This window comes from Microcaecilia unicolor, chromosome 2, assembly GCF_901765095.1.
Source record: "Microcaecilia unicolor chromosome 2, aMicUni1.1, whole genome shotgun sequence".
NCBI lineage: Eukaryota > Metazoa > Chordata > Amphibia > Gymnophiona > Siphonopidae > Microcaecilia > Microcaecilia unicolor.
In genome coordinates, this window is record NC_044032.1 from 511,547,112 (window position 1) to 511,563,853 (window position 16,742).

Consider the following 16,742-nt stretch of genomic DNA (forward strand, 5'->3'; position numbering starts at 1 on the left):
TTCCCAAACGTACAAACATTCTATACATGTTATTCCTGGAATTGTGGATTTTTCCCAAGTCCATTTAGTAGTGGTTTATGGACTTGTCCTTTAGGAAATCGTCTAACCCCTTTTTAAACTCTGCCTTCACCACGTTCTGCGGCAACGAATTCCAGAGTTTAATTATGCGTTGGGTGAAGAAACATTTTCTCCGATTTGTTTTAAATTTACTACACTGTAGTTTCATCGCATGCCCCCTAGTCCTAGTATTTTTGGAAAGCGTGAACAGACGCTTCACATCCACCTGTTCCATTCCACTCATTATTTTATACTAGTAAAAAAGGCCGGTTTCTGATACAAATGAAACGGGCACTAGCAAGGTTTTCCTCGGAGTGTGTATGTATGAGAGAGTGTACGTGAGAGTGATTGTGTGTGAGAGAGAGAGTGAATGTGCGAGTGTGTGTGTGTGTGAGAGAGAGGGAGTGAGTCTGGGTGCGAGTGTGTCTGTGAGAAAGTGTGTGTGTGAGAATGAGAGTGTGTGCAAGCGCGTATGTGAGACACAGTGTGAGAGAGAGAGTGTGTGTTTCACACAGATACAGTGTGTGCGAGAGAGAGTGTGTGTGAGACACAGACTTTCTGTGAGACTGAGAGTATGAGAGCAAGAGAGTGTGCGAGTGACTGTGTGACACATAGAGAGTGAATGTCATACAGTGTGAGACATAGAGTGTATGAGAGGCAGTGTGTGAGAGAGAGAAAGACATTGACTGTGACAGAGAGAGAGAGAGAGAGAGAGAGAGAGAGAGAGAGAGTGTGTGTGTGTGTGACAGAGATACCTCCCCCCCTCTCTGGTGTCAGGCCCCCCTCCCTCCCTCTCTCTGGTGTCTGAGCGTTACTGTGCAGGACACTGAGCTCTGGCTGTGCTTCAAGGAACTGACCAATCCTATTTAATAGAATGCACCTCCAACATTCTGAAGCCGAGAAACCTCGTGTGGTTGGTCACTTCTGCTTGTGACGAACCCATAAGTACGTGATGCCAATTCAGGAGATGGATACAGAGAGCAGGAATGCCTTAGCCATGCAGTCAGCTTCAGAATGTTGGAGGTGCGTTTTATTATATAGGATACCTCTGTCATGTCTCCCCTCAGCCAGCTCTTCTCCAAGCTGAAAAGCCCTAGCCTCCTTAGTCTTTCTTCATAGGGAAATCGTCCCATCCCTGCTATCATTTTAGTCGCCCTTTGCTGCATCTTTTCCAATTCTACTATATAATAATGATATTATTAATGAGAGCATAAATCAGTTCCAAGAATAAACCTGCAAGTTTTATGTAATTTTTTTCAGATTCCCAGAGGTCCTAGCCATTCCTAACAATTTTAGGTGTATTATATCAAAAATAAACTAGGAAAATAAACCAGCATCTTCACTTTTGTCCAACACAGCAGTGCAGCAGTAGCAGAACCTTTGCAGAAACCTAACATCAAAGTGAATCATCCCTCAAAGGGAAGGTGAAGCCTGGAGGAAGGATGGAAAATTCTAGAATGCTGACGTGGACAATGAAAAACTGTGATAGGAAATATTTTCTTCTACTAAATTTACAGCATGGGAGACTGTGCTAAATATCATCTATAATATAAATATCAAATGTTATTTGAGGGGAAGATTTGAAGAGCTTTTGGTACACTGTTAAACAGTGGTAGGCACTGGCAATCAGGAATATAATACACAGCAATTGACTGGCACTGTGAAAACAGTGCCAGTTCCTGCAGGAGTACCAGTGATTTTTCAGTTTATGGTTGTGTATAACAAAACAGTAATGCAGTTTGTACTCGTCAATAAACGGTGACACGAGTGGAATTGAGAAACCTCCTATATGCCCTTTAGAAATCCAAATAAAAATAAATATAATGTACATTGTTACATCATCGTGGGTTACTTCACTCCACTATAATACATGCCATTTAGCTGAAAGCTCCCACATGCAAAGTGTGGAGTGTTTCATCACTAAAGGCATTTTTGATACAAGCGGGAAGCCTGCGATAAGTACTAGAGACTCATGCAGTTTTATTTATTAATACACAGAGAGGTGAGTGTTATTAAGTTTATGTTTCTGACAGCCCCATGCAGTTCTGACTAAAGTGGCTAATGAGAAGAAAAATGATGCATAGTCTCGGCGTTCCCGGCGTGCAAGTCAAATTCTAACTAGTGCAGCATAACATAACACATCCCACGCTGCACTTTGGAGATTACAGATTTGGATGGATAGTGCTTTGGGTACGACTGCTACAAGTATCAGGTAAGTGTTTGCCTCCATGACATTGGACATTGGTAAACAATTTGGCATAGCATTTTTCAGGGCTAAAGGTAATCAATAGAAATAAAACAAATTAAAACATGGAAAAGAAAATGATATCTTTTTTATTGGACATAACAATACATTTTTTGATTAGCTTTCAAAGGTAGCCCTTCTTTGCCATGTTCATTTGCTTTTTGACGAAGAAGGGCTACCTTCAAAAGCTAATCAAAAAATGTAAATAAAAAAGATATCATCTTATTTTCTTTTCCAAGTTTTACTTTGTTTTATTTTTATTGATTACCTTTAAAAGTGGACTGACACGGCTACCACATCTCTCTATTCAGGGCTAAAGAAACTAAGTATAAAAAAATTAAAAGAAAAGTACGATTTTTATATTTTCCTGGCTCACTGACGGGTCCAAAGACAAACGCATTTTATCTTCAGTTCTTCCCTGTTAAAACCTCAGTGGAATGCAGCTCAGAGAAGAACCCACTAAAAATGGATGTTTCTTTATTTCCGCTCCTTCCTTTCTTGTTGCTCACGACTACATTAGCAACTGACTTTCCTTCAAATTAGCAAATATTCCAAGTACGAGTTTGAAAAGCTCACGTATTTGCATGTAGAATTCTACAGGGGAGGCAAAGCAATTAACTCTTTAGCAAATGCTGCACGGGATGCTGATAATGTTCTGAACAATCCAGCAGAATCTGAAGCCTGCTGTGCAACATCACAGCGGGTTTCTGAACACTAATACGCTGCCGCTCGTTTCTGATATGCTATGAAAAAAACTGAGAAGGGGAGGGCTGAGGGGGATGGGGATCTAGGGAGCTGAATGAATGCAGTAGTTCTTTACGCCTGTAAGTTCCTATTATACAGACCACTGTAAAGTTCTGGATTTATGTGAAAATGTAGGTACAGTGTTGTAAAATGAAATAGAGTTTCCTGAACTTTTTATAGGTCTACGTTGCAAGGGAGCTTGGTGGGCTCTTTGCCAGCATCACAAAACCTCCGCAACATTCATGATGGTCAGCAGTTTCTTTCTGTTTTAAAGAGGCACGGGGGGGGGGGGGGGGGGTGAAAGTAGAATTACTGAGACGGTTGGGGAGGGGGTGTAGCGGAGCAGATATGTGTAGGAATACCTGCATTGCATCTTATCAAACATTGCCTGAAGTTAGCCCATACTAGTTTATTCAAGCCTGAAAACGCAGCTAATAAAAAGAGCTGTGTAAATCTATTGGGTAATCGTGGCCATTTTTACTCATGATTGATTTTTTTTTTTTTTTAGTTAAGATCATGCTGATTGTTGCTACAATATTGCTGCCCTTCTGTTCTGCAATAGGATGACCTCGCAACCAATCTTTTGTAATTTTGTATAACATTAAACGGCGGCATCTCATAAGTCTTTAAGAAGACTCTTTTCTTGAATGAAACAAGTGCATACACAAAATTAAAAATAGGATGCTGTTCTATCTACCTATAGTATAGAACATAGAACTGTCAGCCATTCGATATTTAAGCCTAATGATAAGTGCAGTGGACTGAGATCCTGGGGAACTGGGTTCAGTTCCCACTGCAGTTCCTTGTCACCCTGGGCAAGTCACTTAACCATCCATTGCCCAAATGCTGACATGCCATGGGCGTCTAAGCATTTAGAACCAGCTGATTTTTAGCACGAGCTAACACACTTTAGTTAAAGACCCCTTTACATTCTGAGCCCACTTCGGTCAGAAAAAGTACCTGCATGTACCCCTTGATTCTATATAGTGCGCCTAGAGATCTGAGCTGAAATCGGCGTGGATTCTACAACAACTTGGATAACTTAATTGGCTTATCAAGTTATCAGCATTGATAATAGCTCTTAACAAGCAATAATGAGCACTAATTGGCACCGATTAGAATTTATGCACATAACTTGCTAAGAGTATTCTGTAACAAAGTGCACCAAATTTCTAACGCATCCAGGAAAATAAGGGTGTGGTTATGGGCAGGGAAATGGGCATTTTGTGGGCATTCCAAAATTTACATGCATAGGTATAGGATATGGCCCAGTGCGTGTAAATCTACACGCTGATATTTACGCCACATTTTCATTGGTGTAAATGGATGCATGTAGTTTTAGGCACTGAGATATCAACTAAGCATATTCTTCAATCGGTGCCTAAATCTAGACACTGGTTATAGAATATGCCTAGTCAGCACTGATTTCAGCGCCAAATTTTTAGGCGCCATATATAGAATCTTCTCCATGGGGGGGGGGGAATTCTATATATGGTGCTGAAAAAAACCATGCTTAGCACTATTCTATAAACCTCGCCTAGAGTTAGGTGCAGTTTATAGAATACATGTACACCCATCCCTGTGACTATAATTTAGGCGCAGCCATTTACGTCAGTTAAAACCCAGTGTAAATGCCCACGCCTAACTTAGGCATGGATCAGGCATATTCAATAACTGTGTGCAATTTTTAGGAACGCCCACAGCCTGCCCATGTCCCTCCCATGGCCACGCCCCCATTTGAGATTTGCACTTTAGAATTTATGTGCACCACTTTACAGAATATGCTTATTAGGGTGCATGTGTAAATTCTAATTAGTGCCAATTGCTAGTTATCACCCAATTATTGGCACAGATTGGGTTGCTAAGTTGCACGTGCAATTTGGCTGCACTGCCCAATTTGCCAATGCAACTTTAGTTGCCATATATAAAATTTCCACCCCCTTAATGTGTATAGCGCTATGTACATCTAGTAACGCTATAGAAATGATTAGTAGTAGTAGTAGTAGCAGTTGTAGTAAGTTTCAGCTATTCTAGTTTGGTATCGTATGAAAAAGTGATTTTTGCTATCTATTGTTACCCACAGGACTGACAACTGGTGTAAGTTCCCTGTGGTTCTTATATATATATATATATATATATATATATATATATATATATATATATATATATATATATATATATATATATATATATATATATATATATTTTTCCCCCAGAATATGGACCAGTGGTCCCAAAGGACTTTTCTTATTTAAGAGCAGATCACAAAACTTTTTTTTCCTATTCTGAGAGTAAATGAATGAACAATTTGCACATGAAGATCGGCATTTTATACTCTTATGTAGGCACTCAAAAAATTGCTTGGGGTATAGAAGCATAAAAGCAGATGTTAGAAAAACATGCCTATTTTTCTGCCAGGGTCAGCTTTAGAGGGTGGCAACCAAAGCAATTGCCTTGAGCTTCTATGCTGCCAGGTGCCTCAAGCCTGTCTCACGCAGAAGGAGTTATAGCCTGATGGTGAGCTTTGTGGTTCTCTTTTCAGTTTCTTGCCCTGGGCTCATCAATAGCTAACACCAGCCCTGCCTTCTGTGATATATGTGTAGGCATTCCTGGGCTAGAGAATGGTTGAAATGGGGCTAGATTAATGTCTAAACTGTATCTTGTTTTACAGACCACCAGGTAATTGAAACAAAAGCCAGCCAAACTTCATGGACTTCATCTCAAACACCTGTGTAACCAACTCCAATATACTAGTACTAGGAGATATCAACCTCCACCTAGAAGACCTAAATTCTACCAACGCATGTGAATGCAAGGAATTCCTGCACTCATGGGATTTCAAATAGCCACCCATGCAAGCAACCAATGTCAAAGGTCACACACTCGACCTCATCTCACACAAACTGTCCGCAGACAAGAACCTAATAATAACAGGAATTAAATTGACAGAAACACCATGGACCGACCACTACAAACTAAACCGATCCCTAAAATGGCGGAAAAAGGGTCCACACCGTACCCAAGAACACACAACCTGTAGCACCAGGGACCATATAGACTCGGAAACATTCTGGCAAACGATATACAATAATGAATGGACAGCACAAACGGACTCCATATACTTACTACCTCTCAGAATGGGATAAAAGATGCAAAAGTATACTAGATGAAATAGCACCCTTGCGAACAAGAACTGAAAATACTAAAAACACAATCCAGGCAACTCGAACGTGCATGGAAAAAAATAAAAGATGAACACGCACTCAACGCATAGAAACAAATACAAAGGAAATACAAATACGCTATAAGACAGACCAAAAGATCCTACTATAAAACTAAAATAGGTCCAGATTACAAAGACACGAAAAAATTATACCAACTCGTGAACAAACTACTAGATACCACCTTGGTCACCACAACTAATACAGACATCCCAACTGCAGACAATCTTGCTAAATACTTCAAAGAAAAAATTGTAAACCTACCTAACACATTACCTCAGGACAACACCGATATTGAAAACTTCATCGCCCTACCCCCGGTGAATATCCAGCGGATCAAACCTGGTCAAACTCCGCTCTCCTCACCGTTGAAACAGTCACCCAGGCGATTAACAGGTTCTCCAATAACCATTGTACATTACGTGCTTGCCCCAGCTACCTGATAAAAGCCGCCCTCCACCGCTTTATAGCAGACCTAACATCCCACATAAATTACATGCTTCAACAAGGTCTCTTCCCCAAGGATAATGGGAATATCTTACTGACCCCAATACCAAAAGATACCAAGAAAAAAACAAACAAAATCTCTAACTACCGCCCGGTAGCTTCTATCCCAATGGCAGTCAAATTGATGGAAAGAATGGTAACCAAACAACTTTCTGATTATATGTACAAATTCACAATACTACATGAATCACAATCAGGATTTCGGCCACTACATAGCACTGAAACAGTACTAATCACTCTCCTAGCCAAATTCAAGCAGGAAATAGCAACAGGTAAAAGCATACTCCTCCTTCAATTCGACGTCTAGTGCGTTCGACATGGTAAACCATAAAATACTACTAAGACTACTAGACTACTTCGGCATCGGCGGAAACATACTTAGCTGGGTCAAGGGCTTTCATCACCATGAAAAGCAGAGTGCGGAGTACCCGAAGGATCACCACTATCCCCGATCCTCTTCAACCTGATGATGACCCCATTAGTCAAGTCCTTATCCAACCATGGCCTCAACCCTTTCATCTACGCAGACAATGTCACAACATACATTCCTTCTAAACATGAACTGGCTGAAATCTCCAATGAAATCAAGCTCATTTTGAACTTCATGGACTCATGGGCAAATGCATTCCAACTAAAACTCAACACAGAAAAAACACACTGTCTCATCCTCTCATCCCAATACAACACATACAAACCCATAAGCATAAACACCCCAGAACACACCCTTCCTATCTCAGACAGCCTGAAAATTCTCAGCTTCACAATCAACCGTAACCTCACCCTAGAGTGCCAAGCGAAATCTACAGTTAAGAAGATGTTCCATTCAATGTGGAAACTCAAACGACTGAAACCATTCTTCCCGAGGGAGACATTCTGCAACCTGGTACAATATCTGGTATTAAGTCATGTAGATTACTGAACGGAATCTATGCGGGATGTAAAGAACAAATCATAAAGGAACTTCAGACTGCCCAAAACATGGCAGCCAGGCTCATATTTGGAAAAACGCAATTCGAAAGCGCCAAACCCCTCCGAGAAAAACTACACTGGCTCCCAATCAAAGAATGTAGTGCTTTCAAAATCTGCACACTGGTTCATAAAATTATCTACAGCGAAGCCCCGGGATTTATGACAGGCCTTATAGACCTGCCAACCAGAAACACAACAAAATCAGCACGAACATACCTGAATCTCCACTACCCAAACTGCAAAGGACTCAAATACAAATCAACTTATGCATCCAGCTTTTCCTATATAAGCACACAACTATGGAACGCATTACCTAAAGCTGTGAAAAAAACGTATGACCACCTAAACTTCCGGAAATCACTAAAAACTGATCTGTTCCAAATGACATACCCTACAGACCCAACCTAAATACCCAAACCCTACAACACAAGCAAAACCAAAGAGCGAATGGACAAAACACAATTCCCCTTCTCGACGATCCAATATTGTGTCTTGTACACATGAACCTTATTATACCATTACTCACTTTGTAATTGTTATACTGGAACTGGCGATCACCAATAGGGTATTATGTAAGCCACATTGAGCCTGCAAATAGGTGGGAAAATGTGGGATACAAATGCAGCAAATAAATAAATAAATATTTATTAAATAAGTGCCAAAATGTGAATTCTTATTGGAACATACTTGCAGAAAGTTACTGTTGCCTTGGAACAGGTGTAACTTTCTTGGTAGCCTTCCCTGCCAGGGCACCTTGCTACAAATTTACGCTCCCTGAGGCTGATATTCACACCGTAGGAATTGACCCGGCTAATTCTCGTGGTCCACAGTGATGCCAGATATTCAATGCTGGGCCCTTTCCAGTGACCGACATTGAATATCCATTTTATTTTTGGCTGGTTTGTACTTAACTGGTCAAGTCGATATTCGGCTCTGGCTGGTTAAGTTTAAACTGGCCGAAGATATTCCAGGGTTTCACATGGCCAAATATGGCCACCAAACTCACACTGAAAATTGGCGGATAGCCGGTTATATTGAGCAATATAACTGGCTATCTGAAAGCTGCTAAGCAGCAATATTCAGCAAGAGACAGCCAGCTAACTCCTGCTGAATATCATCAGGTAGTCAGCTACGTACCATTTAACTGGTCAGGTGCCATTGCTGGCCGGTTAAATGGTTTTGAATATTGGGAGCCTTTAAATATCTACAGGAAAAGTCCTTAAGAACATAAGAATAGCCATACTGAGTCGGAGAAAGGGTCTAGCTAGCTGAGCATCCTATTTCCAATAGTGACCAATCTAGGTCAAAAGTACCTGGCAGGATCCCAAAAATTAACAAGATTCCATGCTACTTACACCCAGGCATAAACAGCGGCTTTCCCCAGGTCTACCTTAATAATTTATGGGCTTTTCCTCCAGGAATATGTTCAAACTGTTTTTAAACTCAGCTATGTTAACTGCTTTTACCACTTCCTCTGGCAGTCAGTTCCAGAGTTTAACTACACTTTGTTTTAAATGTTACTAAGGGCCCCTTTTATGAAGCTGCGGCAAAAGGGGGCCTGCGCTGGAATTGGCACATGTTTTTGACGCACGCCGAGGCCCCCTTTTACTGCAGCGGGTAAAAGGTAGGACTTTCTTTTTTTTACAGTAATGGCCATGTGGCAAGTGAAGCACTTGCCACATGAACATTTCGGGGGCTCCTGCACTAACCTGGCAGTAACCGGGCAGCACACGGTACTGCCAAATTACCACCATGTACACATTAGCACTACAAAAATAAATATATATTTGAAGCGCTAGATATGACGGTGCACTGGGGATGGAAACTACCGGGCGCTACTTCCTTTTTAGCGAGCAGTAAGCCTGTGTTGGGCTTACCACTGCTTTGTAAAAGGGGCCCTTAGTAATTCCAAGGCGTGCCCCATAGATTTTTTTTACTTTTACAAAAAGTAAATAATCAATTCATGTTTACCTGTTCCACTCCACTCAGGATTTTGTAGAGCTCTATCATATCTGCCCTCAGCTGTCTTGTTCTAAGTTCATTAGCCTTTCCTCATAGAAAAGTCTCATCCCCTCAATCAGTTTGGTTGTCCCTTTCTGTATCTTTTCTAATTCTGCTACATTTTTTTGTGATGTAGGAGCCAGAATTGCACACATTAATAAAAGTTGCAGTCACACCATTGAGAGCTTTAGAAGCATTATGATATTATTCTTTATCTCTTTCCTCATAATTCCTAATATTGGGGTCCTTTTACGAAATGGTGGCATTAGCATGTGTTTGCCATGCACGAAGGCCCCCATTTACCACCGCTGGTTAAAGGTGTCGGTGCATGGTCAAGGCATTGGTGCATGGCCTTTTCCTGGGGAAGCCCTTACCACCTCCTATTTAGGAGGCTGTAGGGGCTCTGGAGGTAGCCCGGCAGTAACAGGCAGCAAGCAGCGCTGCCCGATTACTGCCAGGCACATCTCCTGTGCTAGAAAATACAAACTATTTTCTGGTGCCATAATCGCTGTGCGCTGGAAGCCGGAACCACCGCTGGGCTCCTGTAGGGCTGATTTGGAATGCAGTGACACGGTGGTGTGGCTTCCGCTGCTTCGTAAAAGGGCCCCATTCTGTTTGCTTTTTTGGCCGCCATTGCTGCACACTGAGCATAAGATTTCAACATGTTGTCCACGATGAATTACACCCTGTGTCAATGGGAATAATGCATCACACTTTTGGTCCATAGTGCAAGATGTTTCAGTGCTAAATTATTTCTGTATATTAGGAGAAAATGATTTCCAGTTCTCATTTTTTGTGAGATCAAATCATATGTCTTTGGAATTTGTTAATACACAGACTGAAGACTTTTTGAAACCATTTCTAAAGCTCGTATGTGTTTTCCTTTGGGCTCACTTAAAGTTTTGAATTTCTAAATAAATCTGAATAATTTTTTTCTTGGCACAATAAAAGCCCAGCAAGTAGTCAGGCTATTGTTATTTCTATACTTGTGCTACAGGGTATTTCCATGATAATAAATTGCCTTTGCTCATGGGAAAATTAATTTGCAAAAATTGAATTTTATGGGTAGAAAGGCTATTAATAAATTCTATGTTGTGTCTGGAAACCTTTTTTGGATAATACTTGGAAGACTTTTATTACCAGAAACTGTATATTCTTTACCATAGCCGTTATTTACTGTCAGATAGTATTTTGTATGACTGCATTGTGGTGGGTGCCAGAAGTTGTCCTGCAGCTGGATGAAAATGGAGGGTGGGTGGTTTTCATGGCTTGCTTGCCAGGTATTATTTGAAAAAAAGTGCAGCTTTTCAGATATGTGTTGGTAGTTAACCTCCGGATTCTGTGGGATCCTTTTACTAAGATGCGCCGAAAAGTGGCCTGCACTGGTGTACTACTACTACTACTACTACTATTTAGCATTTCTATAGCGCTACAAGGCGTACGCAGCGCTGCACAAACATAGAAGAAAGACAGTCCCTGCTCAAAGAGCTTACAATCTAATGGTGTAGATGCGTGTATTGGATGCGCACAGGTGCATTTTTCAGCACACCTACAAAAAAGGACTTTTTTTGGCCGAAAATGGACGTGCGGCAAAATGAACATTGGTGCGTGTGCATTTTGGGCCTGAACCCTTACCACCACCCATTCAATTAGTGGTAAGGTCTCACACGTTAACCGAGCGGTAATCATCAGTGCACGTACAATGCCAATTACCACCCAGTTAGAGCTGCACACTGGAAAATAAAATATATTTTCCAGTGCATTTAGTGGACACGAGTAAAAAATGAAATTACTGCCTGGGCCACACGGTAGTTCCAAATTGGCACATGTTGGGTGTGCATAGGCACCTATGCGGCTTAGTAAAAGGGCCCCTGTTTATGGCGCCTGAAAATCCGAAGCGTATTCTATAACTATGCACATAAATTAATTGGTTAGCCAGCTAATCAACACTGTTAATTGAATGGTAACAATTATCAGCACTGATTGGCATTAATTGAGATTTACACGCACAACTCAGTAAGTGTATTCTATACCGTGGTGCACCTAAATTCTGAGTCGCATAGTTGAAAAGGGGGCATCGTCATGTGTGGGGTGTGGGTGTTTTAAAAATCTATGTGCATTATTACAGAATACACTTGGTCTGTGCCTAATTTGGGAGTCAGGATTTACGCCAAGTAAAACTTGGTCTAAATGGACACGAACAAATTTGGTCACAAGGCGAGCCGCTCGACATATTCATATATACCGCATGGAAATTTGTCTATTCTATAAAATTCTTTAGAGAATACACTGAGGCGTAATTTTTTTCTCTATGGATTTCTCAGGCGCCATATATAGAATCTAGCTTTAAAAGTGTAAACCAGGAATCTGGGGTAGTGAGATGATTGATAATTCAAACTGGTGGAAGAAGGTTTAAACTTAGGGGGTCTTTTACTAAAGCTTAGCTCAAGTTATCTGCAGCAGAGCACATTTTATACCTATGGGCCCTGCTGCAGATAACTTGAGCTAAGCTTTAGTAAAAGACCCCCTTAATCTTTATTTTTCTCACCAATCCTACTTGAGTAAGTTGATTTGTCTGAGGGCTCAGTTGTTCCCAACTAATTTTGACTGAGGATGTCAAATAGCAGGAAACATTCTGCTTTTGTTGAATTGTCATAAAAAGCAATATTTAGGAAATATTCAGCTCAAGTAAGATATTTATTATTATAACCTATAATAAGGCATTCAGAGAGTGCTGGAGGAGGTTTGAAACATGGGCCTGAGTTTATGGTTTACACAGCCAAACAAAAAGATTTTGAAAGAGTTAAAGAAGAGTAAAACGAGATACAAAATCAGTCTGTGATCTATACAGAAATATGTTTGTTTCTTTTTAAATGCCTTTGCTCATGGAAAAATTGCCTACTTAAGAACATAGGAGGCAATTCTTTAAGTGGGTGCCTCCAATTAGGCATTTGGAGACTGCATAGTAGGAGCCTTCTCTGGAGTAGCCCCCACATTCTGGAATGCACTGCCTGAAAGGCTCCGCTTAACATAAGACTATCTCTACTTCAGGAAGCAGGTGAAAGCTTGGCTCTTCAACCAGGCCTTTACTGGAAGAAGTGACTAACTTGTTAGTCTCACTCACACACACAAGGAGTGACACGGGCTGCACATACAGCAGCAGGACATCTTTATCCACTCCTAACCTAGTTGAGATAATATTTAACCATCTCTCTGACTTCATGTGCACCTTTCTTTAAATGAGTCAGCTTACTTTCTAACTCCTCTTACTCTTTCACCTATCTATATGTTCCATCTTTGCTTATACCCTACACTGTCAATTAAAATGTTCTATTACGTATTGTGTTGACATTGTAAGTAGCACACTATGCCATACTTTGTATTTTGTTATTTGAATATTTTTGCTGCTGTAATTGTCTATTGCTCATGTTTGATTTATTCTTACTGTACACCGCCTTGACTGAATTCCTTTAAAAAGACGGTAAAAAAATCCTAATAAATAAAAATAATGGAACCTAGGTTCCTTTGTAGAACACTAGTGTCATCTGGTATCAGTATGTCTAACGTTTACTCCAGCTTTAGAGCTGGTGTAAGTGCAGGCATTTAAATGGGATAGAGATGCAAATAACTTACATTATTCTGTAAGTTATGTGCATTAAGTGGGAGCCCTGCCTATATCCCGCCCATGCTCTGCCCCTTGCAAATGTGTGCTATGAAACTTAACCCCCTAATTCTGTAAAAAGTAGTACGTGCAAATTTGGATGTGTGTCCAATTTCCACGTGCAATTTAATTGAATTATGAGCTAATTAGTGCCAATAATTGGCTTTTTAACAAGCAATTATTGGCACTAATTAGATTTAATTGGTTTTCATATGTATAAATTTAGCCATGGGATCTATGCCTAAAATTTATGTGCAATCTGAAAAAGAGGGCACAGAAATGGGAGGGTTATGGACAAAATGGGGGCGTTTCTAAAATTAAGGGAACGGCAATCCACCTAGGCGGATGAACACAAACTCCCACGCAAACAAGACTATCTGTAGGAAGTGGGAAATGGACCAATGACTCCAGGGAGACGGGACTATGATGATAAAAACTGACAACTTTATTCACAGACTCGACACAGTACTGTGTTTCGGCCACAGGCCTGCCTCAGGAGTCTTAAATGATCCTCGTAGCTTGAAAAGTGAATATGCTAATGAGTAGTCTTGATAAAGACTTTGACAAAGTAAGTTACATAGAAAGTGTAGCGTCTATGTACACTTTCTATCTAACTTACTTTATCAAAGTCTTTATCAAGACTACTCATTAGCATATTCACTGTGGCCGAAACACAGTACTGTGTCGAGTCTGTGAATAAAGTTGTCAGTTTTTATCATCATAGTCCCGTCTCCCTGGAGTCATTGGTCCATTTCCCACTTCCTACAGATAGGCGTTTCTAAAATTAACAGACACTGTTATAGAATAATGGGGATACGTGCCTAATGTAGGCGTGTACATTTGTACCACATTTTAGTTGATGCAAATGGCTGTGCCTAAAGCTAGGTACAATTCCCGTGTGTAAGTGCTATCCTATAACCGTGCTGGGATTTACGCCATGTTTTTATTGGTGTAAATGGATGCGGGTAGATTTAGGCACTGAAATATCAACTAAGAACATAAGAACATAAGTGTTGCCATACTGGGACCGAAGGTTCATCAAGCCCAGCATCCCCCTAGACTTTTTTCCAGTCTGCTCACTTTTTTTTTTTTTTTGCCTTTTATAACATATGCATATGTGCACTTATTCTTATTGACACATATGTGCGAACATTTATATACCTCAGAGCAGGTGTAAATGGGTCTGGCCTACTTTCCAGAGGGATAATCTTTTTTAAAGGCACATAGGCATAAACGTTGGTTTTATAAAACAAGCACAACAAATGCACCCATGTGGCTTTCCTGCCCAGGCATCCTGTACACAAAATTACCTCTTTCACATTAGAATGATTTGTCCATATGAAAAAATGAAAAATATACAACCCATTTCATTAGCTAATGCAAAGACATCATTGATTGATTAATCAAGGATAATTAATTTAATAGAAAATTATTTCCCTCCTCTAGCTTGGACCCTACTGTGCCATGTTGCTACTAAGATGCCTGTAACCTTTTCAAACTCAATATACTCCATTATGACAAAAACTATAGTGCTTACCCTGAGGTAGTTGAGGGTGAAATTCGTTAGACCCATTCGGGTGATGTTTTTGGACAGCTGCTCCAGAACCTGAGGGTCTTGTGCCTGGATAGAAACCAAAGTAGAAAGATTTTTTTTTTTAATGTTATAATTGTGTAAAACAAGTCAAAATGGTTCAAAATTATTCTACAAATCTATAATCAGTCCAATAAGTAATTTCCATTTACATCATTAAGCAAAAATGATTTATTTTTAAAAGCATAGTAATATAGTAAGTGATGGCAGATAAAGACCTGTACAGTCCATCCAGTCTGCCCAACAAGATAAACTCATTTTACTTGCTATGTGATACTTTATATGTACACCTGAGTTTGATTTGTCCTTACCATTCTCAGGGCACAGATCTTATAAGTCTGCCCAGCACTCTTCTTGTACTAAAAGTTCTGAAGCTAATGTCGAAGCCCCTTAAAATTTACCCTCGAGCCCATCCCTATCTATTCAGTCACGATCAGGGCATAGACCGTAGAAGTTTGCCCAGAACCGGTTTTGCTTCCCAATTACCAGCGTTGTCACCCAATCTCTGCTAAGATCCATTCCTTCTAAACAGGATTCTACATTTGGGGCTATTCTAAACATATAACAGCTGTTTTTTTTTCTTTTTTAATCTGAAGGCATTATAATATATGTCTGTCAGGATATGGGGGAACATGGACATATTTGGGGAGTTCTAGGGTGGCACCCACTGTACATATAGGGGCCAATATTCAGACTTTGGGAGTTAGCAAGGCTGACTCTCACTGTTCACGCTGAGCCCAGATATTCAATGCTGGGCTGTTTAAGGTGACCGGCACTGAATATCTGGTTTATTTTGGGCCAGTTTAAACAAAACCAGCCAAGTCAATATTCAGCGCTGGCCGGTTAAGTTTAAACCGGCCAAATATAGGCCTGCTGTGGCAAAAGGGGGTCTGCGCTGGTAAAAAGGAAGTCTCGCTTTCCTACAGGAAATGGCTGTGTGGCAAGTAAAGCACTTACCACGTGGCCATTTCGGGAGGGGGGGAGCCCTTACCGCCACCCATTGAGGTAGCAGTAAGGGCTCCCTTTCTAGCCTGGTAGTAACTGGGTAGCGTGCGGCACTGCCCAATTACCACTGGGTACACTCTGGCACTAGGGGTGGGAAGTACCGCCGGGCTGCTACGGTAGCCTGGCGGTACTTCCTATATAGCAAGCAGTAAGCTAAGATTTAATGCTAAAAAATGCAGGGTCATGCATTTGGGCTACAAAAACCTGACTATCTCCTGCTGATTATTGCCGGATAGCCACTTAAGTGTCATTTAACTGGCCAGGAGCCATTCCTGGCAGGTTCAATGGTTTTGCATATTGGGGGAATAAAGAATAGACAGAATACTGCAGGTATAAACTAGGTTGCAGGTCAAACATTTAAGATATAAGTACCATTTCTACATATACTTTACACAGAGAGTTGCTGATATTTGGCACTTATAAGTTATACATATAGCAGAATATTGATGTATACTTCTATATTCAGTGACACTCACTATACATATAGTACCGCAGAATACACTTGTAATTTGAAATGTATAGATTAGATATTTGAAATTATTCTAGACAATCTGCAGAAATTTTACCTCCTATACATATAATTATATCTATATATAGCAAGATTATACCATTTCAGTGTAGTGAGGAGGTGTAAACCATTCTACTGCATTATGCCCATCTAGGTTTGCAGCAATGGTTCTTCCTAAATCTGTATAAGTCAGGGACCCCTAGGTGGCAGTGTGCACTTTCTGTGGATTTTCT

General features: G+C 40.5%; 1 protein-coding gene across 6 annotated transcripts in view; it reads right to left on the reverse strand.

The window, feature by feature from the left end:
* LDB2 (LIM domain binding 2) overlaps nucleotides 1-16,742 on the reverse strand; it is a 687,185-nt gene that overhangs the window by 131,092 nt on the left and 539,351 nt on the right. For all 6 annotated transcript variants that reach the window (XM_030191221.1, XM_030191220.1, XM_030191219.1 and 3 more), the window contains exon 5: nucleotides 14,943-15,026. In XM_030191221.1, coding sequence (XP_030047081.1) covers nucleotides 14,943-15,026 — 84 coding nt within the window. The remainder of the gene's footprint in view (nucleotides 1-14,942; nucleotides 15,027-16,742) is intronic.